This window comes from Onychomys torridus, chromosome X, assembly GCF_903995425.1.
Source record: "Onychomys torridus chromosome X, mOncTor1.1, whole genome shotgun sequence".
In the NCBI taxonomy this organism is placed as follows: domain Eukaryota; kingdom Metazoa; phylum Chordata; class Mammalia; order Rodentia; family Cricetidae; genus Onychomys; species Onychomys torridus.
The window spans coordinates 89,626,347-89,654,245 of record NC_050466.1 but is presented as its reverse complement, the minus strand read 5'-3'; the positions used below and the strand labels follow the sequence as shown (position 1 = coordinate 89,654,245).

The window sequence follows — 27,899 nt, the reverse complement described above, 5'->3', positions numbered from 1 at the left end:
AGCCTGGTCTACAGAGCTAGTCCAGGAAAGGTGCAAAGCTACACAGAGAAACCCTGTCTCAAAAAAAAAACTGAAAAAGAAAAAAAAAAGAATACAGCAATGCAAAAGGTAGTGCACATTAACCAAAAAAAAGGGCAGGGAGGAGGGAGGAAATGTGCTCATCTTCATGAAAAAGAAACATGAATGAAAAATTTAATACTCATTCATGATGAAAGTATGCAAAAACTAAGACTAGAAGATGACATATTCATTGTGACAAATATTACCAATATTACTCCTTAATTCATTTTCAGTGGTGGGATGTGAAGATTTCCCCACTTGTGTCAACAAATGAAGTATATGCTACCATGGCTTCCACCCAACATTGTGCTGGAATAATTCCAAGACTACCAGAAACCCATCTCACATCTTAAATTCATTCCTTTCTCCTGGCCAACTCCTAAAGACCATTTGTGATCATCTTGATGTAAGACCATTTTCAAAATATTTGCTAGGGTCTCTCTGTGTCAGGCCAAATACTTCAAAAGTTAGTCTGTTGGGTTCTGTTCCAACCTTCTAGCCAGTTACGCCTTTCCCCTACTTGTCTTTTATAAGCCTGACTCTGCACTGGTTTGCTGGACATCTATCTATGGGCAGATTAATCTCTCAACCTTAATTTGCCCAAGCTGTCCTGAACTTGTGTTCTTCCTGCTTTAGTCTCCTGAGTTCTGGGATCATAGGTATATACTACCATACCTGACTCTCAGCCTTCATTTCTGTATTGGAAAGTGGAGCAAACACTCTCTGCCCTACATATATATTGGGAGGGATTTCTGCCTCTCTAAAGAGATCATAAAAGTAGAGCAGTTTCTCGATGGCTTAGTGGTTAAGAGCACTGGTTGCTCTTCCAGAGGTCCTGAGTTCAATGCCCAGCAACCACATGGTGGCTCACAATTATCTAAGAGGAGATCTGATGCCCTCTTCTGGTGTGCAAGCATGCAGACAGAAAAAAAAAAGTAGAGCAGTTTCTATATACTATGACTTTGAAGGTGTTATAGAGCACTGGCCAATCTGCCATTCCTAGGATGCACCCATATAATTAATTTTAACAGGAATGCAGAAGGTAAACTGAAGTAGATAACTGTGATACACCTGTGCAATGAATACTGTTTAGCAGTAGATTGATATTAAATGTATTTGCTAAGTTAAAAATGACAGACTGTATCTATATGGATTATGTGGATATAATTGCATTTGTTTGACATCCTGGAACAAATAAAACTATAGGAACCAAAAATAACTTCAGTGATTGCCAGAGGTTTGACATGAAGTGAATTCACTATAAAGGGGCAATATAAGACATAAAATATGGCAAAAGACTGTTTTTAAGGATCCATGATAATACATATATATTTACATATGTATATACTATCAAAACCCATATTACTATATACCATAAAGAGTACTTTCACTGTATATACAACATAAAAATAAGTCAACCAGATTGTGGAGGGAACTACATATAGAATTCACACTGTGATAAATGAGTCTGGCTATATAAAAAATTAACTACACAAACATCACTGAAGGAGCTGAAGAAAGAAACTTGACTTAAATAACTTTTAAAAATACTGTTTGTGCTTGGACGCAAGGTAAAAGACAAAAATACTATGCACAATACTGTGCTCTGGTTAAGAACTTTGATTTTCATGGGTATATAGGTTAGCAATAATGCACATACTTTACATGTACAGTCATTTCTGCTATAGCATGACATATGTGTTACTAAAAATGATTCTCCCATGCAAATGTGTATAATAAATTCTAAGGAGCTGTGGAGAAAATGGGGTTAGGAATAAACATGAGAACTTAAAGATATATTTTATATATTTAACAACTGAATAAAAATTTATCAGAGTTTGGTATATGTTAAATGACTAAAATACATCAATACTACAATAAATTTGGCATTTGGGCTTGAAATACACCTGATGGCTGCTTATAGAAGAGGATGTGAAATATGAAGTAATGGAAGGAGGAGTATCTGAAAGCGGAGAGGAATAGACATAGATGGATATATCTCATTACACATGCAGTGAACTGAGATGGCTGATGCAAATTTGGGTTGTGCACTTACATGTGTTTTATTTATTCCTATACAGCATAATACAGCTAGGTGTAGTTCTCTGCATTCATCTAGTATTTGACATAGAAATGTAAACATAAATGAACACTTAATTTACATTATATGTAACTGTTCCCTGATATACCAATCATGTTGGAACAAATTCAAATGTTCAAAAAAAATGTTAGAACTATAAGTGCATATGTATAGACACACAGGCACACTGGTAATATAGTTTTTCTTATCTATGTTTTACTTTTATTAATGTTGGAAAAAATAAATGAGTTTGGTATGACTAGTAGATATAGACCATTTATAGACAAAATTAATTCTATTTTTATATTCTAGCAAGAATGGTTGAAAAAGAACTTTTAAAATACCACTTTAAGTAGCATCAAAATCCATTAAATGCTTAGAAATTAACTGATAAGGAAAGATGTAGAAGACCTCTACACTGAATTTTTTAAAAACACTAAAATTCTTAAAGACCTAAAATAATGAAGATTATATATGTGTATGTGTATATATACACTTATTAAGTATAATTTTCATGGGCTAGAAAAGAAGTCAGTATTATTATACAGTTTTTCTAATTTGATCCATAGATTTAAGGAACCCCAGTCAAAAATCCTAGCTTATTTAATTGCAGAAATTGACAGGATCATATGAAATTGATTTTGGAGATGCAAAGGACACTTGTGAAAAAGATAGGTAGAATTCTAAGACTTACATCACAAAACAGAGAATCCAGAAATAGACTCACAAGTAGTGATTTTGTTTGCAACAAATGTGTCCAGTACTTTACAGTGGGGAAATGTCTTGTGTTGCTCTTGTTTTTGTTTTTGTTTTGGTTTTTGGTTTTTTCGAGACAGGGTTTCTCTGTGTAGCTTTGCGCCTTTCCTGGATCTCACTCTGTAGCCCAGGCTGGCCTTGAACTGACAGAGATCCACCTGGCTCTGCCTCCCAAGTGCTGGGATTAAAGGTGTGCGCTGCTGCTGCTGCCGCCGCCGCCACCACCGCCACCACCACCACCTGGCACTCTTGTTTTATATTAAAATAATGTCAATATGGGAAAGACATTAACCTTGACCCCTCCTTCACACTATATATAAACATTGATCTAAGATAGGCTGAGCACATTGGCACATTCTGTAACCATGCCTACTCAGGAGGCTAAGGCAGGACCATTTAAGACCAGGAGTTCAGGGCCATCTTAGGCAATATGGTAAGATCCCATCTCAAAAAATGATGTATCATAGTGTAAAACAATAATATTTGTAAGAAAAATCATAGAGGAATATCTTTATTACCTAGAGAATGCAAAGAATTATCAACTATATATGAAAATAACAATAAAATTCATCTTGCTACAATTAAGAACTTCAGGTTGATAAAAGCTACTACTGAGAAAAGTGCAAACCGCTAATAGGAAGAAGACAGCAAACAAGTTTGACAAACACCAGACTGTATAAAAAAAAATACTCCTACAACTCAACAAGACAACCAAATACAAAATAGGCATGAGAATTACGTGGGAACATAACAAAAGAAAATATCCAAGTAGTTCAATACTTAATATCATTATTCATCAAGGAGATATAAATTAGAAGTAAAATGTGATGCTACCCTGAATTAATTACCTTCTGTTGTGATGAAATGTCATGACCAAAAGAAAATTAGAGGAGAAAAGGATGTATTGGGGCTTACAGTTTCAAAGAGATCCTGCCCATTGTGGTGGAGAGAGAGGGCATGGCAACAGGTAGAGAATTCCTGTTGGCAGAAGTGGGAAGCTGTCTGATCGTATTTTCATCCTCACACAAGAAGCAGAGAGAAAGAACAGGAAGTAGGGCAAGACCATAAATCCTCAAAGCCTGTCCCCAATGATATACTTTCTGCACAAGGCTCCATCTTCTAAAAGCTCCATGAACTTCCAAACAGTACCAACAACTAGGGATTAAGTGTTAAAACCCATGAGCCCATGAGAGACTCCTTTGTGTGTGTGTGTGTGGCGGGGAGTGGGGGGGCTGTTTCTTTTTATCAAGATAGGGTTTCTCTATATAGGCCTGACTGTCCTGGAACTCACTTTGAAGACCAGGCCGGCCTCAAACTCACAAAGATCCTCCTGGCTCTGCCTCCCGAGTGCTGGGATTAAAGGCGTGTGCCACCATCACCTCATACTGCAAGCACATTGAAGTGCCTAAGATCAAAATATCAGCTGTTAGGCTGGCAAGATGGTTCCATGGGTAAAAGCACTTGCTGTACAACCGTGCATATTTTGTTACCTGATCAATCTCTAGGACCTATGGAAAGGTAGAGAACTGACTGCACTAAATTGTCCTCTGAACTCCACATGCACACCAAGACATGCATGCCCCACCCCTCTGATAATAAAGTTTAAAAGATTTTTTTTAAATACCAACTGTTAATAAGGATGGGGAACAACTAAACAATCTGAGACACTGCTGGGAGACATGCAATTTGTTAAATAACTTTGGAAAACTGTTCAGTGGTATCTATTAAAACTTCACACACACACACACACACACACACACACACACACACACACACACACACATCTTAGCAGTGACTTTGCATTCTTACCCATAAGCATATATTCAAATGGAATAAATGTATCTATTTACTAAAATATGCACAAGAATCTTCACACCATTTCTGTTCCTAAGAGCTAAAAATCTGAAACAACTATATCAACAGGATAGATTAAAAAATTGAATCATTTTTGTATAATGGAATACTGCAAAGCAACAAAAGGAAATAGTCCCTAGTCCATGTGAAAATATAGATGAAAATTACAGGTATTATTATGAGTGAAAGGAATTAAGCACAATAGGATGTACTGAATTCAATTTGAAAAACAAATGTTGGGGGCTAGAAAGATGGCTTAGCAGTCAGGAATACTTGCTGATTTTCAGAGGGTACAAATTCAGTTCCTGACAGCCACACTGGCAGTTCATAACCACCTGTAAATCTAGTACCAAGAGATCCGGTGACCTTTTCTGGCCTCTGCAAATGTCCTACATATGTGGCATACACTCCCACAGGCATACACTCATACAAATAAACTAAGTTTTTAATTTTTAATTTTTCTTTGAAAAAATGAATGTATTGGGATATAACTCATGTCATAGAATTTACCAATTAAATGTATAATTCAATAGATTTTACTGTATTTAGATATGTGCAACCATAGTGAGGGAACATTTTGTTACATCATGAAGAAACTTTGAAACTTTCATTGACCGTTGCATTTCATGAATGACTAATTTATGTTCTGTTCAAATAGATTTGCATATTCTGAATGTTTTATATACATATAATATGTATGGTTTGTGACTAGCTTATTTAATATACATTATTTCCTATTTTCAAAGTTAATCCATGTTGTCCCAGGTATCAGCACTTCATTACTTTTCACAGTCAAATATTCCATTGTACAAATATACTATATTATTTATCTATTGATCAATTGATAGGCATTTGGCTTGGTTCTATCTTAGGGTAATTATGATCAATGCTGCTATAAACATTTATTTAGAAGTTTTTGCACATATTTTTACTTTTCTTGGGTATGTACTTAGAAGTGGAATTGCTAGTCATATGATAACTATACTTAGTCATTTGAGAACTTGCCAAGATATTTTCCAAAAGCATTTACAGTTTTACATCCCCATCAGCAGCATATAAAGCTTCAGATTTCTTTACCTCCTTAGCAATGCTTTTTTTTAAAATTCCAGCCATTTTAGTGAGTGTACAATGGTAGGTTATGGTCGATTTTTCTGATGACTACTTTTCCCCATGACAAATGATTTGCATTTTTTCCAATGGCTATTGTTTACTATATAATTTGTCTCATAATTCTGGAGGCTGGGGAGTCCAAAATCAGTGGAAGTTTCTATAAGAGCATAACACAGCAGAAGGTGAAAGGGTAAGCTAGTATGAAACGAGAAACAATCAAGGTTAGCCTCAATTTATAAGAACTCACTATCACTGTACGTAATCTAATCCCTTCAGACTGAAATTCATCCAGTCCTATGAAAATAGGCTTGATCCATTGTGAGTTAATTTTTGGATGCAGTGTCAGGTACAATTGCAATTTTATTCTTTTTCATGTAATTGTCTACTTGTTACAGAACTTTTTGTTTCAAAGACTAGTCATTCCCTATGGACAGTCATTTCTCACATGTGAAAAATTAGTTTGCCATATATACATGCCTGTATTTCTGGATCATCAATTATATCTCATTGATGTATACATCTGTCCTTATGGCAGTACCATAATATCCATCTTTTCATTCCTTTGTAGTAAACTTTGAAATCAGAAAATTTTAGCCACTCAATTTTGATATTCTTTCAAGATTATTTTGATTATTCTGTGTCAGTTTACTTTTCATATGAATTTTTGAAACAATTTGTCAGTTTCTTGAGGAAAATATTCCTATGTGGGATTCTAATGAGATTATATCAAGTCTTCAGATCATTTGCAAAAGTATTGCCATCTTAACAGTGTTAAATCTTCTAATTCATGAACATGGGACACTTTTCCATTTCATTTTATCTTTATTTCAATGGTATTTATGTGTAAGACATATATCAACACAGTATTCACTGATCACATCAGGGTTAATTAACATTTCCATCTCCTTATTACTTTGTTTAGAGACTTCAGGCTCTTCTCTTCTAGCTATTAACAAATGATATATAGGATATTATGAACTTTAGTTATCTCAATGTGCCACTGAATGCCAGAACTTGCTACTTGTATCTAACTATATTTGAGAGGAACATTTTGATAACCTTTTCATGTAGTTGTAGATATAATTTTTCACACTGTACTAAAATTCAATTGATAGTTATTTTAATTGAATATGATGAGGAATCTAAAATGATACCATTCAATTTTCATGCAGTTACATTAAAATCTACTGTCTGGTACAATGAATGTACTTTTTACTAATAATTTTATCAATGTAATACCATATGTTGTCATTTCGAAAATGTTAATTCCCTAATTATGAAAATTGCCCAAACATTGACACACTAATTTGCACAATAAAATAGTTACATTTGTTATATATTAAAATTTTAGCAAATTATATTGGTTTTTGTTAATATTAACTAATCTCAGGAAAAATAATTAAATGTTCTTTGGTAAGCTATGATGATTAAAACAGTGTTTTAATATTCTAACATTGGGGCTGGAGAGATGGCTCAGAGGTTAAGACACCTGGCTGCTCCTCTCGAGGTCCCAAATTTGATTCCCAGCACCACATGGAAGCTCACAACCATCTGTAACTCCAGTTCCATGGGATCCAATGCCTTTGTCTGGCCTCCACAGCTACCAGGCACATATGTAGTATATAGACATACAAATAAAAATAAATGAATCTAAAAAAATTTTAATTCAAACATTTGCTTGAAATCTCAAGTTTTATCATTGGCAAAAATAATGTCACTGTTCTTAAAGTAACAGCTTTCTTTTGTTAATTTTGGCTAAAATGTTTAGCCAGATACCTAAATTTGAATGCCTTTGCTTTATTATTTTTTCTTTAAAGTAAAAATACTTGAAAAATAAAGCACTAATTTTAATGATTAAAAACAATTTAAACCTTCAGAGATATACATAAGAACCAAAGAAGACAATGAAAGATCCTCTGACTTTGTCACTGGTTCAAGTTAGAGAACACTGCTGATGGTAATATGGTGCTGGTTGGTCAGCAGAAAAGTCATGGGCCATGAAAGAACCTAATATTAGTTTTTAGAGCTTTATTAGGAGGGAAGATGGGTGTAGGGAAGGGGACCAGGCTTGGTGAGAGAGAAAGATGAGGGAGGAAGCGGAGCAGAACAGAGAGCAGAGAGGAAACAGGAAGAGGGGTGGGGGACTGCGTTCAGCTTTTAAGGCAGAGACTGTATGACCATGCGGCGGTACACAGTCGCACATGCCCATTGATGATGTAAGATGTTAGACACGGGACCCCAAGCTGCATGTGTACAGAATCCTAACATTTTAGACTTTTTGCTTATTATGAAAAAGCGAGTGAATAGGAGTAGGGGTGTCAGTTCTCCCAGAAAAACTGCTTCCAGTTGACTTGATGTGCGTTGGTTGGCTCTTTGGGAGACTAGGGACAGGGGGTCTTCCAAGGTAGACTGACGTTCTGGGATTATGGGCTGTCCTGCTGCCCTAGAGCTGTCCATCCATCTTGGCTTGGCACTCTGGCCGATTTTTATCTGACAGGATGTTGATGAGACAGGAAAAGCCTGAAGTAGATCCAACCTGTCCAGATGGATTTAAACTGGTTTCTGGAGCTTAGGAAAAATTTTGAACAGGTTAAGAAGCAGCCATGAGAAAATTAGTGACCATTTGTGGTGTTTAGTACTCTGCTTGTATTGGTTAGTGTTAATGGGAGAGACAGAGAGATTGGAGCATGTTTAGTTTATCAGAGACAGACTGTTTAAGGCACCGGTCTCCTTTACTAGTTTGACATCCAGGAGACACAGGGGATCAACTGTTAAAAGCATTTAACAGGAATAGATGGTTATATTGAAGTCTGTTTTTGTACAGCCCAGAGGCTTTTGGGTCTTAAATACCTTTTAGCTGTTACAGTTTCTTACTTGGTGATCTTTGGACTCCAGTTCTGTGGTGGTCCTGTACCAATAGCTGAACAGTGAGTTGGAACTGGGAAGAAAAAAAACTTGTGTTGCATGAGAACTTCTTTCTTGCTTTTTGTTTTTGTTTTTGTTTTTTTTGTTTTTTCAAGACAGGGTTTCTCCGTGTAGCTTTGCGCCTTTCCTGGAACTCACTTGGTAGACCAGGCTGGCCTCGAACTCACAGAGATCCACCTGCCTCTGCCTCCCAAGTGCTGGGATTAAAGGCGTGAGCCACCACTGCCCAGTAAGAACTTATTTCTTTGGAAGTATGGACAAGGCAGAGAGCAGGGCCCTGTCTTTCTGTGTGCATGAGAAGGAGAAGCACTGCTGACAGGTCTGGAGTGAGGCCCATGGAGGGAGCAATGAAATGAAAGCTCCTACCTTAGCTGGAAAACCTTTTTTTATTAAATAACTCTGAAAGTACAATTAAATCTGCTGAGATGGGTAAGGCTGTCCTCCCTACCCCAACAATAGGGAAACAAGGAGAGGTGAGACCCCAAGACCCCCAGGACCAAGTCAGTGGCTCTGGTGTCCAGAAGGAAAGAAACGGATTGCTTTCATGCTGCATTCTGGGTTTCCTGTGAACGAGCCTGTAGCCAAGCCTAGGTCTGCTGGAGGTCTTCGCTTGATGTTCCCATGCCATCTTGGTGCCTGGGAGCAGTCAGCTGACCAGTTGTCTTTCTAGGTGGCACTTTGAACAAGGCTCAATTAATGGCCTGGCAGGGCACTTGCTAGCCAGTGTGGCCTTTTTTTTCCCTCACTTAAAATGGACCCAACAGCTTTCAGGAGCCAGAGAGTGTCAGCACTTGGCAATTTTGTTCTCGGGCTTTTTATCTCTTCCCTGGCACACCTTGAATGCCACAGATGATACTTTCACCTGTGGGGTCAGGAGCCTTGCTCTCCAGATGCTGAAGTTCTAGTCACATGTCAGGGTGGTCTCAGGGACAAGAGATGGATTTTACTCATGTCTTGAATTTTTTTTTATGTTTACTGGCTTGAGGACAGCTTTTGGAAGATCTGTCAGGAGGCAGGCTATAAACTAATCTCTGGCTAAAGAGCTGTTCTTATTACTGTGATCCCCATGTGGGTCCTGATTGTAAACTTATTTGCATGCATCCTAGCCTGCTTTCAGACCCGTCTGTGCCTCTCACAGCAACTTGAGAACGAGTGGGAGGAGTTAAGGTGAGTTAGGGTGAGAGTCAGCAGAAGCTGCCCGCACAACACTAGAGAGCCTGCCCACTCGTTCTGGAGTCTGGAGTTAAGGTGAGGTGGGTTGAAACCCGCCCACTGTCGGAAAGTAGAAAGCAGAAGTCAGACAGAAGTGGTTGTACATGGCAGGGAGCCATAGGGGGAGGGAGAAGGGTTCAGAGCTTCAGTAGGAAGCTTTGGGATAAAGTAACTCTTCATTTGCCCGTTCGCTGGCAGAAGTTCCTGTGAAGCTGTTATGTGGCCAAATTTACTGGTATCCACCCTTATGTCCCATGGCTGCAGCCAAGAGAGAAAAATAAAAAAAATTAAAATAGCAAATCAGGATCCTAGGTTCCTATCTCAAGCGTCCCTGAGATAGAGGAAGGATCTATGAATCAGCATAGGTTACCCAACCATCAGCAGGGTATGAATAAGGGCTGGGAGCATATGCAGCACATGGACCACCTGGTGGTCTGACAGCATCCTATACTTCATCAAGAATGTATCCTTGCCAGCGCAGCCTGAAGACCACCCCCCACACACACACAGGAGGTCAGGCTCTAAGAATATAGGTCAGGCTGCAGCCTCAGGAAGGGACTCACCATGTGGTAGACATGCACAGTCCCAACATGGTACTGTGGTGGTGGCCGTGGGGGGGGGGGGCAGTTGCAGGCCCTTGGTACAGAGCTCCCACAACATTCAGCCCTGGACACTGAATGCACAGAACTTCCTATCCAAGATCTGAGTCCATGGCACCAATGATGGTAATAGAGTGTGGCTGGTCAGTGGAAAAGTCAGGGGCCATGGCTACCAGAGTTAGAAAGAGCTTTATAAGAAAGAAGTTAGGCCTGGAGAGACAGGAAGATGGCGAGAACACAGAGAGCCCAGAGAGGAAACGCAGGAAGAGAAAGGTGGGGGTCCACGTCTGGCTTTTTAAGGTGGAGACTGCATGACCACATGGCAGTACACAGTCTCCCATGCCCACTGATGATGTAAGATGTTAGACACAGGACCCCGAGCTGCGCACATACAGAATCGTAACAACTACTGGGGCATAAGTTTTCCTGGGACTGCTACTGTTAAGATCCTGCTCTCACTCTTCCAGGTCTGGTGTCTTATGTCATCAGGGGACACTGGCGACTAAGCACCCACCGTACCCACCACATTGTCATGCAATCCGTGCCTTAAAAAGCTGGATTGGGACCCCCATCTCTCTCTCTGCACTCTCTTCCTGTGTTTCCTCTCTCTGTTCCTGCTCTGCTCCCTCCCCCAGGCCTGGCTGTCTCCCCTTTTCCCTCCCAATAAAGCTCTAAAGACTAACATTGAGTTCTTCCATGGCCTCTGACTTTTTTGCTGACCCACCAGCACTGTTTTACCATCAGCTACAAAGATTTTGGGTATAAAGACTTGGATTGAGTATGTTGTAGAATGGACTGCAAAGGCCCCACATAGCTTCTTTTTTGAATAATCTTATTCTGGCCCTCACTCCATTGTTGCTAGCAAGTCCTGGAAAGGGTGATTGAAGGCCAGGAAGGAGTAAAAGAAAAAACAAATCATCAGAAAATGTTGAAAAAGTAGAACTGAAAAATGATTGAAGAAATGAGCATTCTCTGCAACTAGAGAAAACTCATTTGGAAAATTATGCAGAATTGGAAGAACCCACTAAAGTTTCTTTAATGATAGTATTATTTAGGAGATAACATATAACTGTTGGAGAATCATTTTTCAACTTCAGTACTGGTAATAACAGGTATAGAAGTTAGTTGAGTATCTATGGCTATGATTATAAATTATGATTTATTTTACAAGTTGAAATCTGAAAATCCAAGTCACAAAATTCTCCAAAATCCAAACATTTTAGGATAGGCATAATTCCACATTTGGCCTCATATGAACAGTCACAGTCAAAACAAAAGTCTACTGAAAATATTATATAAGCTGGGTACATTGGTACACACCTATAATTCCAGTACTCAAGAGGTGGAGAGCAGAGGACCATGAATTCAAGGCAAACCTTAGCTGCATACCAAAGCCTTATCTAAAAAGTGAGGGAAAGCCTGAAAAATGGCTGGATAGGTAAAGGGGCTTGCTGTCAATCCCGATGACCTGAGTTTGTTCCCCAAGACCCATATGGTACAACTCCTACAAGTTGTCCTCTTAACTCCACATGCCCACAATGCCTATGCACATACAGACACAAACAAATAAACAGAAGGAAAAGGAAGGAAGGAGAGATAAAGGAGGGAGAAGGACAGAGAAGACATACAAAATTACCTTCACGCTTTGCATAGACATATACCAGAACAAATGAATTTTGTCATTAGATTTTGTCTAATTCTCAATATATGTCATAGGTGTGCAAGTATTCAAAATCTAGAAAACTCCTGAAATGCTCCTAAGCATTTATAGAAAGGGGGCACTCTGTTGTGTAGCAGTTTTCTCCATGATTGTAACTTCTCATCTTAGAAGGAAGTTCATTAAAACCCAGGATATAAAAGGGAAAGCAATGGGATATTTTAAGACAGGATGTATATTCAAATGCAAGTAAGGCACTAGGATATCCTAAGGGAAGCTCGTTAAGACACAGGATGTTTGTAGGGAGGTAAAACACCTGGATGTTCTAGAGGAAAGTAAAACATCCCTGCTCCTTAAGCTCAGGAAATAAACAACTCAATGGCTTCAGGAAGTCCTTGAAACTGACCAGATGCACTAGGTCCTTTCCTCCCCAAGCATATTTAAGCAGTAAGAACTTTTGAGAGACACTCTCCAGCAGAGCTACCTGGAAGAAGCAGAGACCAGCAAGCTGCCTAGAAGAGGAGACTCAAAACAACTGAGCCACCTCAAAAGGACACTCTCCAGCCTGTGAGATGCTTGTAGCCTGTGCAATGCACTCCAGATTTCCTGCTTTTATGAGCTGTCACTCATGCTACAGTGGGCTTTTGGTGATGCAGCTGTCTTTGAGTCATTTCTGCTCCTATAAGTAACCCCTCAATGATATTTCTGTAAGTGATACAGTACAATTCTTTGGTTAACCAAGTTGATTTTGGTCTATCTTCAGTACCCTATCTGGCATGAGTAGATGTTTTCTCACATCTCCCTAGGAATTGTGTCACATAATTAATCCAGCATTTTATTTATGACTGATTTAGCCATTAGTTATTATGCAGCTTATGTACTGAAATGAGAACATTCCATGCACAAAAAGTTGACTTTAGATTGTGAACTCTAGCTGGATATGATGGCACATACTGTAATCCAAGCTGATGCAGGACTGAGAGTTTTAGGCCAACCTGGGCTATATAAGGAGACTCTATCTCAAACAAATCAAAACACAACACAACAAATCATCCTGAACTCTATTGAAATTATGGTTTAAAGTGGGGAATAGGGTATAGAAATCCATCCAACTGTTGTTGACGTTTAGAGACACTTCATTCTGTTTATTGTACTTACTCTATACCTTAAAACATTTTAAACAGGGTCTTGCACTGTAGTTCAGGCTGGCTTTCAACTCTCAATTCTCCTGCCCTCAGCATTCCAGGTGACAAGATTACAGGTGCGTAGCACCATACCATGCACTACAATGTCCTGCTACTGCACCCAGCTACCTCAAATATTCATTCACTAGAAGGCGAATAAAACTGTCTCACAAAGTATGGTGTATGCCATCTGAAATAAGATTCTTTCCATGATTAAAGCCAAGGTATACTATAGACTTTGTAAATGAAACAAATTTGGAAACTCTTTTGCTCAAAATAAAACCAGTTAGTCCATGCAGCATTGTATTTTCTGTTTAATTCAGCCACGACAGTGAGCATGGATAAAAGTTCAAGGTCAAAGGAGACAAGTATATTAATGAGAATCTTATCAATAACAGCAGAGCGTTTTCAGTCCAGTTACCAGCACCACATCAGAACTTTCAGAATATGTGAGGAATGCTAGTGAATGCATTGCAGGGTAGTGAACATAGTTTTGTGCTTATAGATGTTAAAATGTTGAAAGTCTATTGATAATCGCATGACCTTCAAATTGTAAGTGAAATGATTTTTTCCTTGTGGGAAAACCTGTCCAGTTAGGTAAGACCAAGAGAGAGTACTAATGTGCAGTAACAGAAAATGTTAAATTTTGCCTTTTCTGTAGGAGACTTTTCAGGTGATGACTGTGAAGCAATGCTTCTGTTGTATGAGTTTGAAATTAAAACCAAAACGAATGATCCGTCACTGTACAGCTTCCTGGATTCAGTATGGAAAATGCCTGCTATAGAAGGCAGAACACTTGAAACAATGGCATGTACGTGCTTTATTTGTGCTTGTGTAAGGCCAGGGCCCATTTAGATCCTACTGTTTTCTCTGTTCTAACATCGAGATAGGAAATGATTTTTTGCTAGTGCTACATTGTTTCTCCTTCTCTGGTGGCATTCTTAAACTATTTTGAACTATAATTATTTATACATTTATCTTTTTCACTCTATAATAGATTGTAATCTCATCAGGGTCATGAGCAAAAGTTACATATATGTGTTGTACTGATAAATCTTAGTGTAGAACATTGTTCATAATAGGTGCTCAAATATTCTATATGTGGGATTTAGTTATGTAACTACATGATAGGGGAAGCTCAAACCTTGGAAAGTTAGCTTTATTTAGGTAGCTAGAAATGATAAATAGCTGCTTTGATGATCAAAGATGACTCAACCTTAGTAATTTGCTAAAATGTATAGAGAAATTTGGGAATATTTTGATACAGTATTTACATTTGTGTGTGTGTGTGTGGGTGTGGGTGTGGGTGTGGGTGTGCATGCGCGCGTGCGCGCGCACGCATGGACATGTATGAAGGTCAGAGGAAAACTTGCAGAAGTCAGTTCTCTTTGTAGCATATGGGCCCCAGGATTTCAGATCATCAGACTTGATGGCAAGTCTTTTACCCACGGAGCCATCTTACTCCCCTAGAATTTTGGAAATAGTTTAATGCAACTGTTATTTTCAAATTCTGGTTGAGCTATAGTGTGGGACTTGTGGGGCTCCAAGCCGTCTGGGGAGTATACTCAGGAAATGTCCCGATTATCTTCCCTTTGCCTGTTATTCTCAAGCGTACGAGAGTGATTAGTAAAGGTATTAGGTAGCCTCCAGCACACTCCGTTGCCTTGGGTTTTCTCGAGCCAGAAGACCGATGAGGCATACTTGATGACAACCACTCCTCTTGTAATGGAACTTGCTGAATGCATCTGGAAGTCTTAGGGACAGTTAGCTCCAATACAGTAATGCCAAAGGCATCCTGGTTTGTAGCATCTGGCAACAGCAACAAAGCAATATAATGTTTTGTGGCTTTGGTTAGCAGCATTTTATTGATCTGCTTCTATTTCTTTCTTAGCTTGCCTTTCCTTCACTATGGTTCATAAGATAGTTGCATCACCTGAGGATTGTGTGCATGGTTACAGAACTGTAACTGTTTGTTGAAGAAAGAATGTAACCAGAAGCTGGGTGGTGATAGCACATGCCTTTAATTCCTACATTGACACAGGGTGGGTGGGGGAGGCAGTGGGGGAGGTCTCTGAGTTCAAGGCCAGCCTGGTCTACAGAGAGAGTTCCAGGATAGCCAAGGCTACAGAGAAACCCTGTCTGAAAAACAAAAACAAAAACAAAAAACCCAGAAAAAAACAAAACAAAAGAAAACCTGGGAGTCCTACTATGCCTGAAAAGCATCTATAGAGTTATAATTTTATAAAATTTGGGGTGTGTGTGTGAGAGACAGAGAGAGACAGAGAGACGGAGAGAATCTTGTTCCATTAGAGAGTGTAAGTAGTAGTTCTGCATGAAAACTGTGATGAATAAGATTATGATGATGTTTATAACCTTTCCTTCCCCTCCTATAGTACTAGCTATGGATAAGCCTGCACACTATCCTACTATTGCACGGAAGGCCTTGAAAAAACTTTTATTGATCCACAAAAAGAAAGAGCCAATTGATGTTTTGAAATACAGGTTAGTAAATGTAATTTGACACCTAAATCAGTCAGTGTCCCATAAGTCACCACCATAATCAACTGGACCAACACAGAAGACGGTAGGGAGACTAACTGTTCTGTAGTGAGAGTTATATTAGACACCGGGGCGTATTAAGGAAGATCCAGGAATCTGCTGTTCCCAGAGGAGGAAAAAAAGGGGTATGTCTTGATTTTCTTTGTCTAGTCATATAATAAAATAATTCTATGTAACTTCCTTCCTTCCTTCATGTCACTTGCTAAATATCCCAAATGAACAGAAATTAGTTGCCACCGCTCAACTTCAACTTTTTTTATATTTTCTTGGTTTTTTTCTAATGCTTATCTTTAAATATCAATATTAGGTGGTATGTGGGTTGTTTTTTTTTTTTTTTCTGGAAAAGTTCATTACAGTCTTTCTGTTCTGAGAAGTGAGATTTCTATTTTTTTTCCAGTTTAAATCCCAATTCCTTTGTCCACTTAAAGAGATAGCACGATCCTTTAAATGCCCCCAAGTTGAATCAGCTCATAAAATATGACAATGGACTAATTTGGCCAACAAAATGGTGCAGCAGATGAAGGTACCTGGTTTGAAATCTGAAAAGCTGAGTTCAGTCTCCAGGACCTACATAGTGGAAGGAAAGTTATCCCCTGACCTTCATACAAGGGAGCCCCCCACACACACACATACAAGCCAAACAATTCCTTCATGAGGGAAATGCTTTTGTCTAAAAAGACAGCCACAGGCATGATCAAAGGAAGGACTGATCAACCCCTTCACACCTTCAAAAATCTGTCTTCCAAGGTTAGAAGCAAGACAAAATAGAGGAAAGCAGCAATATTGTGAAGCTCTTGTGTGGATGAGAGTCAGATTTGACTTATTAGCCCTGGGGCCATTGATTTCTTTCCTTATGGGATGACTTCTCTCTTTTTGTTTTTCAGTGAATGCATGCACAACTTGATTGACCTTTTGGTGTCAGATGGAGTATCAAATATAGTTCTGTATTCTCTGAAAGAAATTTGGGGCCATTTAAAAAGTGCTCTGAGTCTCATTAGCCAAACTGTAAGTCAAAGAGCAACATTAAACTTGGAGTTGATTTTAAGGAACCAAAATGTCTTGTATATTAGAATTCATATAGAATGATGCTTTCTAATAAGAGTTTTATGGTAAATTCACATTACAATGACAATATCCACTACAAAATATCTCTGTGTTTATGAAATATAGTTAATGGTAGGAATTTTCTAGTACAAGTTTACAAAGGATTAGGTCAGAATAGCAAGACAACTGGGCATCTTGAATTGTTTTGTATTTTGGAGCCTGATATAATTCTTTCCCCCTATGATTATATTAATTTTGCAAAAAGGCTTATTATTATTCCTCCATTTCTCAGAGGCAGGTGATAGAGTAGAAGGAACAAAGATCTGTATTTTGGTCCCATTCAATTTAGTTTTTCTTCTTTTCAGTGAAGATTTCTTTGGTTCCTGTGAGTTTCATCTGTGATATCACATTACTAGTATTTCATTCCTTGGTATTTGTTTATTTTTTGCCTGTCATGGGACCCTTTTCCTCCTACTGAGTTGCCTCACCCAGCCCTGATGTGAGGGTTTGTGCCTGGTCTTATTGCATCTTGTTAGGCTGTGCTTGTTGGCTATTCCTGGGAGTCCTGCTCTTTTCTGAAGGGAAACAGAGGAGCAATAGATCTGGGGAGAGGGAAGGTGGGGTCTGGGAGGAGGGGAGGCTGTGGTTGGGATGTATTATATGAGAGAAGAATAAAGGAAAAGTAAAAAGAAAATCTAATTTCATTGAAAAACTTTAGGCTTAAAATAAAAAGATGAAATATTGGTAATGTGATGGCATAGAAGACCCTCAAAGGCCTTTATGTACCAGTACCTGCAAATCACAATGTAACCTAGTGTGAACTGTCGGTGACTAAAGAAACCTAGAATTCTCCTGGCGTCCTTGAATTCTGACCTATATGAATTTAAATATTAAATATTAAAAAAACTTCAGCACTGAACAATTTGGATTTCTTTTCTTTTGCAACCCTCTAGGAAGAGGAAACATACCCACTTCTAAGCCAGGAGCTTTATCTAGACCTTCAACTATGTTTTCTATATACAAATTAAAAATTAGACTTACTCTAACTCCACATTGACTATTTATCAATCTGCATAGTCTCTCTGAGGAACTTGGTTTATTCCATTGTAGTGCAGTTCATCTCATAGGGAGCCTGGTGTTTTCCACTTTTCTGATGAGTTTCTGGTCCATTCTTGCCCATACCCTGCAACATGACCATATGCTTAGCTTTTTATACAGAGAATAATTTAGTGATTCTATTAGCTCTTTATCTTGTATATATTGCTTTTTTTTCTTTTTGATTGAATATGCTATGTATCTGCTTTGTTTCAAATGCTTGGGAGAAAAGTCTCCATTTATCATGTTTCATTATTTATGAAGCCAATAACTTTTATCAGCTACCTCCACACATTGACGAAATGCCTGTTCTACAAATATAAATCTTCTGCCCAATATATCATGCTTTACACTTTGCATTCACGTTTTATTTTTACATCTATTATCTCATATGACTCCCACACAGTAACTGCATAGCCAGTGTCACTATTATTTATCTTGGGTTTACAATTTTTGAAGACATTTTTAAAATTCAAAAAATCAGGGTACTAATTTAGTTAAAATCATTTGTGGTTGACAAATGGGAATCAGAACTAGAACCCAGGTCTTCTGACCTTATGTCTTAGTTTGGACTGTTAGAACAAAATATTATAGACTGAGTGCCTTATAATTTAGGCTGGAAAGATGGCTCAGTGACTGAAAGTTCTTGTCACATGTGATGACCTGAGTTTACTCCTGAGAACCTGTGATAAAAGAGAGCCGATTTCTGAATGTTGTCCTTGAACTTCCTATGCTTACTGTGCAGAATGTGTGCTCCTCCTCAATGCGCATACGTGCACACACATGTTCACTAATAATAAAGACATGTTTTTAAATAGAAATTTACTTTCTGCAGCCTTAGGGGCTAAGAAGGCCCTGAGATTAAGGGCCAAGTACAGTCTCTGGTAAGAGCCTGTTCCCTCATAGATGAGATCATTTCTTGCTGTAATCTCAGGTGGCCAAAAGGACAAGGGATTCCCCTAGGATCTTTTATACTTGCACTAACTCTGTCTCTGAGGACTGCCATGATTATCTAACCACTTCCTGATGGCCCAAACTCTTCATATTGGCACTTGAAAGGTTAGGACTTTAACAGGTGATCTGGGTGATTATATACACATTCAGTCAATTGCCCCTTAATTACTGGACTCATTCTATGAGAACATATGTCTCTACCAGTTTTTGCTAGGAAATCTCAGGTCAAATGAGAAGCTTGGGCATCTATTCAGAGCTAATGGCTCAGTTGGGAGGGGACCGCATGCTAAGTAAGCAGTCCTGTATACTCTAATAATAGGTTCATATTCTGGAGTCTTTTTAAAGAATTGGGTTGTTCTTAACAAAATTTTTATTTTGAAGTAATTATACTTAAGAAAAATAACATCGCAATCTTGTGTACTCCTTCCCATCTTTCACCAATGATAATTAATACCTTATAAAACAATGTCATGGTGACACACAGTCCTAATCCGAGCACACAGGACATGGAGCATGAAAGTTAGGAGTTGAAGGCCAGCTTCTACTATGTAGAGAGTTTGAATCCAGCCTGTGCTACATAAATCCCTGCCACAAAAAAAAAAAAAAAAACTGAAAAAGAAGAAACAAAATCACAACCAAAATGTTGGCATTATTTCAAGCACCACAGCGAACATCTCCATCAGCACAGAGATCCTTTTTGTTGCCCTTTTATGCCTCCCACTTCTCTCTCAGTCCCAGATTTAAAAATAGCCAGCTACTAACATATTGCCAATTTTTATAACTTTGTCATTCCAAGAATGTTATCTAAATGAAATCATATATTTATATATATCTTTAGAATAGCACAATATATAACCTTCTGAAATTGGCTTTTTCAACTCATCATAATTTTCTGGAGATTCATCAAGTTGTTATATGTCATAACAGGATAAATCTTGTATGACTCCACTTATGTGAAGTACCAATAGTGGTAAAATTGATAAATATGAAAAATAGAGTGGTGGTGGCTAGGGACAGAGTCCATAGAATTTGAGTTTTTTTAAGATTAAAGCAGTTCTGTAGGTGGGTAGGTAGTACAATAGTAGCACAGCAAAGTAAATGTGAACTGTACACTCAAAAGTGTTAAGATAGTAAATTGTGTGCTGTATTTTACCACTATTTTTTCAAGCCATAGAAAAATTCATTAGCAGATACTATGACATTTTGGTCATCTCAGAAATAACAAGTGGTCTTTTTTTGTTGTTCAGTGTAAGAGATTCTGAGTTTTTAGTTTAGTGAATAATTTTTTACTGAAATCTTGACAGTTTTATGTCATCTTGAGACCGTGCATCTCATTTAGCCTTCTGTTTTAGCTGGCTTTCTCTAACACCACTGTGCAGGGGAGGAAACTTGACCCTGGTACTTCCAAATAAAAGCCTGGCACCAGCACTCACTCACTCACACACGCACGTGCACACAGCCCTAAACATAAAACATTTTTTTCTGCTTGGTCTCCATTGACACTTGAGGTAGAGGACTCTTTGTCACTGTGGGACGCTTCACTAGAAAGAATATACTGTTCTTGGGGCTTTTTGTCTGCATGATTTTGGTGTCTAGTATCAAGTCTGGGGATATATAAAACAAAAGAAACCCCAGGGGACCCACAACTAAGCCGATCCTTGGTTCCAAGGTCCCTAGCTAGTTGTCCTCTTTCCAAACTTCAGAGTCTTCTTAGGAATTTAGCTGTACTTGCCAGGAAAAATAGAAATACATATATTTCTTCCACCTCATGGAAGGGATGTTTGCTAGTTAATTTTTAAGACTATCCAGACATATAGATAGTGGTGAAGAAAAGCTTCCTATTAAAATGTAACCCCAATCTTCACAGCTGGCATCAAAGTCAGTCACTGGTGCCCACTGTGTAGCCATGAGAGCTCTTTTTTACAAACTTTGTATTACACTTTTAGTATTGATTGTTGGGGGATGCATGAGCCACAGCATATGTGTGCCATCGTGTGGATGGGCCATGCTATGTGTAGAAGTCAGAGATTACTTACAGGAATCATTTCTCTCCTTCCACCATGTGGGACCCAGGGATGACACTCATGTTGTCAGGCTTGGCTACAGGTAAATGCCTTTACCTCCTGAACCATCTCATCAGCCCCACATCACACACTGAGAAGCAAACTCCCCAAAAAGGTAGTTCGTTGGGTAAAGAACTTTAGCTGTCTTGGTAAAAGAAAGGAACGTTGTTTCTTCTAGCACATACAGGGTAAGCTGGAAAGGTGGTGTCCTAGCACGTATCAAGCACAAATATCATCTTGGTTGAGGTGGGACTTGTGTCCACCTCCCCTTCTCAGTGCTAGAACTTTTTCTAGTTTGGGCCTGTGTGGGTCCTATGCATGCTGTCACAGTCCCTATGAGCATTTATGTGTACCAGTCAAGTTGTGTCTAGAAGAAGCTGTTTCCTTAGAGTCATTCACTGCCTCTGGTTCCTACAGTCTTTCCACCTCCTCTCCTGTGGGTCTCCATGTTAATTACCATCTGCAAGAAGAGGTTTCTCTGCTGAGAGTTGAGTGAAGCACTGATCTATGGGTATGGCCATATGTCATTAGGAGTCATTGTACATATTCCTGTTTCTTTAGCAGAATAATAGTAAGTTCTCCCCTAGGACCCTTCAACTATATAGCCTCAGGTTGTTGGCCACTTTAATGTGACGTATGGATTCTGTCTCATGGAGTGGGCCTTAAATCCAATCCAAAAGTAGTTGGCTACTCCCACAACATTTGTGCTACTATTGCAGCAGTATATGTTGTGGGCAGGTCGGTGTTGTAGGTCACAGGGTTTGTACATGGATGATACTGATAATGACTTCCCTCCTTCAGTAGCATGCAGAACACCTTCCAGCATATGAATGCTAGTCAGTAGGAGTGAAGCTTCTAATTGGGCACCAGTTTGATTTCTCTTATGTTCAATAATACAAGTAAATGATGTCTTCAGCAATAGGACCTAACCATCAGGTTGTGGAGAAGTAACAAGTAGCCTTGGCAATAGCCTGTGATGTTTGTAGATGTCTATAAAACCTCTTTGGCCAATGACTCAACAGCATATAACCCATTCCTAGCACTAGAAGTTTTAATTAGTGGCATAAGATGTCTAGTTGGGGCCTTGTCTACCTCATTATATGATGACTCCATTTAAATTCTTTTCATATATGTATATATTTTAGGAAGCTTCTATAGTAGTGGGTTTCCTTATGGCTTTTCAAAAAGACCTTTAGTGTTAGTTGTCCCTCCCCAGATTTCCTCCTTTACGCTGCCTTCCCATCCCCCTCCTCATTTAATACTTTTAGTTTATGCTTTATCTCTTTATAGCGCTATATTCTCTTTTCCTTCTCTTAGAGGATTCCCTCCTCTCCTCTGATGCCTTACTAGATACCTGACCTCTGGATATTCTAAATGAAACACACATCTCCAAAGCTTAAAAGCTAACATCCACATAAAGGAGAAGACATGTGATATTTGTCTTTTGTGATCTTGGTTATGTCACTGAGGGTAATTGTTTCCAACTCCATCCATTTATCTGCAAATTTCATTTTTCTTAACAGGTAAATGGTATTCCCTTGTATAAACATACCACATTATCATTATCCATTTATTACTTCATGGGTGTCTAAGCTGTTTTCAATTTCTGGCTGTTATGAATAGATCAGCAGTGAACATGGACAAGCAAGTGTCTCTGTAGTCAGATGTAGAGTTTTGTGATATTGCCCAAGAGTGGTATATATAGCTGGATCTTCTGATAAATTGGCTTCCAGCTTTTGGGGGAACATCTGCACTGCTTTCCATGTGACTGTACAAACTTGTACTCCCACCAGCAATGAATAAGTGTTCCCTTTTTGTCACGTCCTCACCAGCATTGCTGTCATTTATTTTATTGATCTTGGCCATTCTGGCTGGGGTGAAATGAAATCTCAAAGTAGCTTTAAGTTGCATCTCCCTGATAACTAAGGATGTTGAACATTTTTAAAGTATTTCTCAGTCATTTGTATTTTGCCTTTTGAGATCTCTGTTTAGTTCTATACCACACTTTTAAATTGGGTGATTTGTTTTCTTGATGCTCATTTTTTCTAGATACTAACTCTTTATCAGTTATATAATTGATAAAGTTTTCCCCATTCTGTAGGCTTCTAGTTGCTAGAATGATGATGTCTTTTGCTGTACAGAAACTTTTTAGCTTCATGAAGTCCCGTTTCTTTTTTTTTAACTTTTTTTTAATTATATTTGTGTTTTAATTTTACATATCAGCCATGGGTTTCCCTGTTCTCCCCCTCCTGCACCCAACCTCACCTTCCCCCATCCCCTCCCCTCCATTCCCATCTCCTCCAGGGCCAAGACTCCCCTGGGGATTCAGCTCAACCTGGTGAATTCAGTACAGGCAGGTCCAGTCCCCTCCTTCCAGGCTGAGTGTCCCTGTGTAAGCCCAAGGTTCCAAACGGCCAGCTCATGCATAAAGGACAGGTCCGGGTCCCACAGACTGGGTGCCTCCCAAACAGATCAAGCTATTCAATTCTCTCACTTATCCAGAGGGCCTGATCCAGCTGGGGGCTCCACAGCCGTTGGTTCATAATTCATGTGCTTCCATTAGTTTGGCTATTTGTCCCTGTGCTTTTCCAATCTTGGTCTCAACAATTCATACTACAGTCCCTCCTTCTCAACAATTGGATTCCTGGAGCTCCACCTGGGGCCTGGCCTAGGATCTCTGCATCCACTTCTATCAGTTATTAGATGAGAGTTCCAGCATGACCGTTAGGGTGTTTGGCCATCTGATCACCAGACTAGAACAGATCAGGCTTTCTCTCGACCACTGCCAGCAGTCTACAGTGGATGTATCATTGTGGATTTCTGGGGACCTCTTTAGCACTTTGCTTCTTCCTGTTCTCATGTGGTCTTCATTTATCATGGTCCTGTATTCCTTGTTCTCCCTTTCTGTTCTTGATCCAGCTGGGATCTCCTGCTCCCCTAAGCTTTCTTTCCCTCAAAACTTGCCCTTCATTACTCCCACTGTCATCCAGGTTGTTCATGTAGATCTCATCCATTTCTCTGTCATTGGGCGATCCCTGTGTCTTTCCTAGGGTCCCATTTTCTAGGTAGCCTCCCTGGAGTTGTGTAACAGTCTAGTCATCTTTGTTTTACATCTAGTATCCTCCTATAAGTGAGTACATACCATGTTTGTCCTTCTGAGTCTGGGTTACCTCACTCAGGATGATTTTTTTCTAGATCCATCCATTTGCCTGCAAACCTCATGATGTCATTGCTTTTCTCTGCTGAGCAGTACTCCATTGTGTACATGTACCATATTTTCTTTATCTATTCTTCAGTTGAAGGGCATCTAGGTTGTTTCCAGGTTCTGGCTATTACAAACAATGCTGATATGATCATAGCTGAGCAAATGCCCTTGTGGTATTACTGAGCATTCCTTGGGTATATGCCCAAGAGTGCTACAGCTGGGTCTTGGGGGAGATGGATTCCCAATTTTCTAAGGAAGCCCCATATTGATTTCCAAAGTGGCTGTACAAGCTTGCATTCCCACCAGCAGTGGAGGAGAGTTCCCCTTGCTCCACATCCTCTCCAGCATAAACTGTCTTCTGTGTTTTTGATCTTAGCCATTCTGACAGGTGTAAGGTGGTATCTCAGAATCATTTTGATTTGCATTTCCCAGATAATTAAGGATGTTGAACAATTCCTTAAATGTCTTTCAGCCTTTTGAACTTCCTCTGTTGAGAATTCTCTGTTTAGTTCTATAGCCCATTTCTCAATTGGACTGTTGGGCATTTTGATGTCTAATTTCTTGAGTTCTTTATATATTCTGGATATCAGCCCTCTGTCAGATGTGGGGTTGGTGAAGACCTTTTCCCATTCTGTAGGCTGTCGTTTTGTCTTGTTGACTGTGTCCTTTACTCTACAAAAGCTTCTCAGTTTCAGCAGGTCCCATTGCTTGATTGTTTCTCTCAGTGTCTGTGCTACTGGTATTATATTTAGAGAGTGATCTCTGGTGCCAATGCATTCAAGACTACTTCCTACTTTCTCTTCTGTCAGGTTCAGATAAACTGGATTTATGTTGAGGTCTTTGATCCACTTGGACTTAAGTTTTGTGCATGGTGACAGATATGGATCTATTTGCAGCCTTCTACACATTGACATCCAGTTATGCCAGCACCATTTGTTGAAGATGCTTTCTTTTTTCCATTGTACAGTTTTGGCTTCTTTGTTCAAAAATTATATGTTCATAGGTGTGCAGGTTAATGTCATGGTCTTCAATTCGATTCCATTGGTCCACATGTTGGTTTTTATGCCAGTACCAAGCTGTTTTTATTACTGTAGCTCTATAGCAGAACTTGAGGTCAGGGATTGTGATGCCTCCAGAGGTTGTTTTATTGTACAGGATTCTTTTGGCTATCCTGGGTTTTTTGTTTTTCCATATGAAGTTGAGTATTCGGCCGGGCGGTGGTGGCGCACGCCTTTAATCCCAGCACTCTGGAGGCAGAGCCAGGTGGATCTCTGTGAGTTCAAGGCCAACCTATGCTACAGAGTGAGTTCCAGAAAAGGTGCAAAGCTACACAGAGGAACCCTGTCTCGAAAAACCAAAAAAAAATAAAAATAATAAATAAAAAAAGAAGAAGAGGAGGAGGAGGAGGAGGAGGAGGAGGAGGAGGAGGAGGAGGAGGAGGAGGAGAAGAAGAAGAAGAAGAAGAAGAAGAAGAAGAAGAAGAAGAAGAAGAAGAAGAAGAAGAAGAAGCAGCAGCTAATTGTAGTGGATAACCATCCCAGCATTGGCCTGGAAGTTCCAACCCCCATTGAGGCTTCGGTAATGGTCACACCCACAAGGCAGGGCAGAGGAGGAAGTGGAAGACCAAGGATCAGGAGGAGGGCTCTCGCTTGGTTCCGGGACCCTGGACGCTGGAGGTAGACTGAACAGAGTTCTCCAGAGAACACCGCCGGACTATGCTATACCTTTGCCAGACCCTGCAACCTACCCCTTCATTTTTAAGTTACCCCACAAAATAAACCTCCCTTTTAACTACGTGGAGTGGCCTTAATAATTTCATCAATAGCTAATGACCCTGCTTAGAACAAAGTCCTGTTTCTCTATTGTTGGTCTTAATACCTGTGCTACTGGGTCCAGTTCAGAATGGCCTTTCCTGTATCAATGAGTTCAAGCCTATTCCCTATATTCTTTTCTATCAGACTCAGGGTATCTGGTCTTATATTGAAGTCCTTGATCTGTTTGGACTTGAGTTTTATGCAGGGTGATAGATATGGATCTACTTTCATTCTTCCACATGCAGCCATCCAGTTTAACCAGCACCATTTGTTGAAAATGCTTGTCTTTTCTCCAGTGTGTATTTTCAGCTTCTTTTTCAAAACTTGGGTGTCTATTGCTGGGTGGAATTATGTCTGGATCTTCAATTCTGTGCCATTGATCAACATATCTGGTTTTATGTCAACACCATGATGTTTTGATTACTATGCCTTTTTTAAAACAACTTGAAATCTGGGATGGTGATACCTCCAGGATTGTTTTAGCATCGGGGGGTTTATTTTGTTCCCATATGAAGTTAATTTTTTTTTCAATCTCCATGATGGATTGTGTTGGAATTGTGCTGGGATTGCATTGATTCTGTTACTGCTTTTGGTAGGATTTCCTTTCTCACAATATTCCTCCTACTAAGCCATGAGCATGGGAGATCTTTCCATCTTCTGGTGTCTTTTTCAATTTCTTTCTTTTTCAGTGTCTTAAAGTTTTTATATTCAGGTCTTTCACTTGCTTCCTTAGAGTTATCCCAAAATATTTTTGAGACTATTATGAAAGGTACTGATTCCCTGATTTCTTTTTCAATCGGTCATTTGTATACAGGAAGGATACTGATTTTTTTTGTATCCAGCTACTTTGATGAAAGTATTTATCAGATGTAGAAGTTTCCTGGTGGGATTTTTGAAGTCACTTATGTATACTATCATATCATCTGAAAATAAAGATACTTTAACTTGGGGGTGGACTGGGAGGAGAGGCGGGAAGGGAAACTGTGGTTGGGATGTAAAAATAGTAGTAACAATAAATGAATATATAATTTTTTTAATATACTTTAACTTCTTCCTTTCTTATTTGTATCTCCTCGATCTCCTGCAGTTGTCTTATTGCTCTAGCTCGGACTTCCAGTACTATATTGAATAAGTATTGGGAGAGTGGGCAGCCTTGTCTTGTTCCTGATGTTAGTGGGAATGTTTTGAATTTCTCTCCATATAGGTTGATGTTGGCTATGGGCTTACCATTGACTTTATTATACTGAAGTATGTCCCTTATACCTTAGTCTCTTTAGGATTTTTATCATAAAGAGATGTTGGATTTTGTCAAAAGCCTTTTCTGCTTCTAATCATGTGGTTTTTGTCTGTCAGTCAGTTTATATGGTGAATTATGTTTATTGATTTACATGTGTTGAAAACTCCCTATGTCTTTGAGACAAAGCCAACTTGATCATGGTGAATAATCTATTTCATATGTTCTTGGATTGAGATTGCAAGTATTTATTAAGAAATTTTGAGTCTATGCTCATAGAGGGAAATTGATTTGTAATTTTTGTTGAGGGGTCTTTGTGTGGTTTGGGTATCAGAGTAATAGTGGCTTTGTAAAAAGAACTAGAAATGCCTCTTCATTTAATAGCAACACTTGGGAGGCAGAGGTAAACAGACCTCTGTGAGTTCAAGGTCAGCCTAATCCACAAAGTGAGTTTCAGGACAGCCAGGGCTGTTACACAGAGAAACCCGTCTAAG

General features: G+C 39.1%; 1 protein-coding gene across 1 annotated transcript in view; it reads left to right on the top strand.

Moving 5' to 3' along the window:
- The window catches only part of Tex11 (testis expressed 11), a 301,157-nt gene that overhangs the window by 258,094 nt on the left and 15,164 nt on the right, over positions 1 to 27,899 (top strand). Inside the window, exons 25-27 of the mRNA XM_036174947.1 lie at positions 14,099 to 14,248; positions 15,831 to 15,939; positions 16,881 to 17,001. Of these exons, the coding sequence (XP_036030840.1) occupies positions 14,099 to 14,248; positions 15,831 to 15,939; positions 16,881 to 17,001 (380 nt within the window). The remainder of the gene's footprint in view (positions 1 to 14,098; positions 14,249 to 15,830; positions 15,940 to 16,880; positions 17,002 to 27,899) is intronic.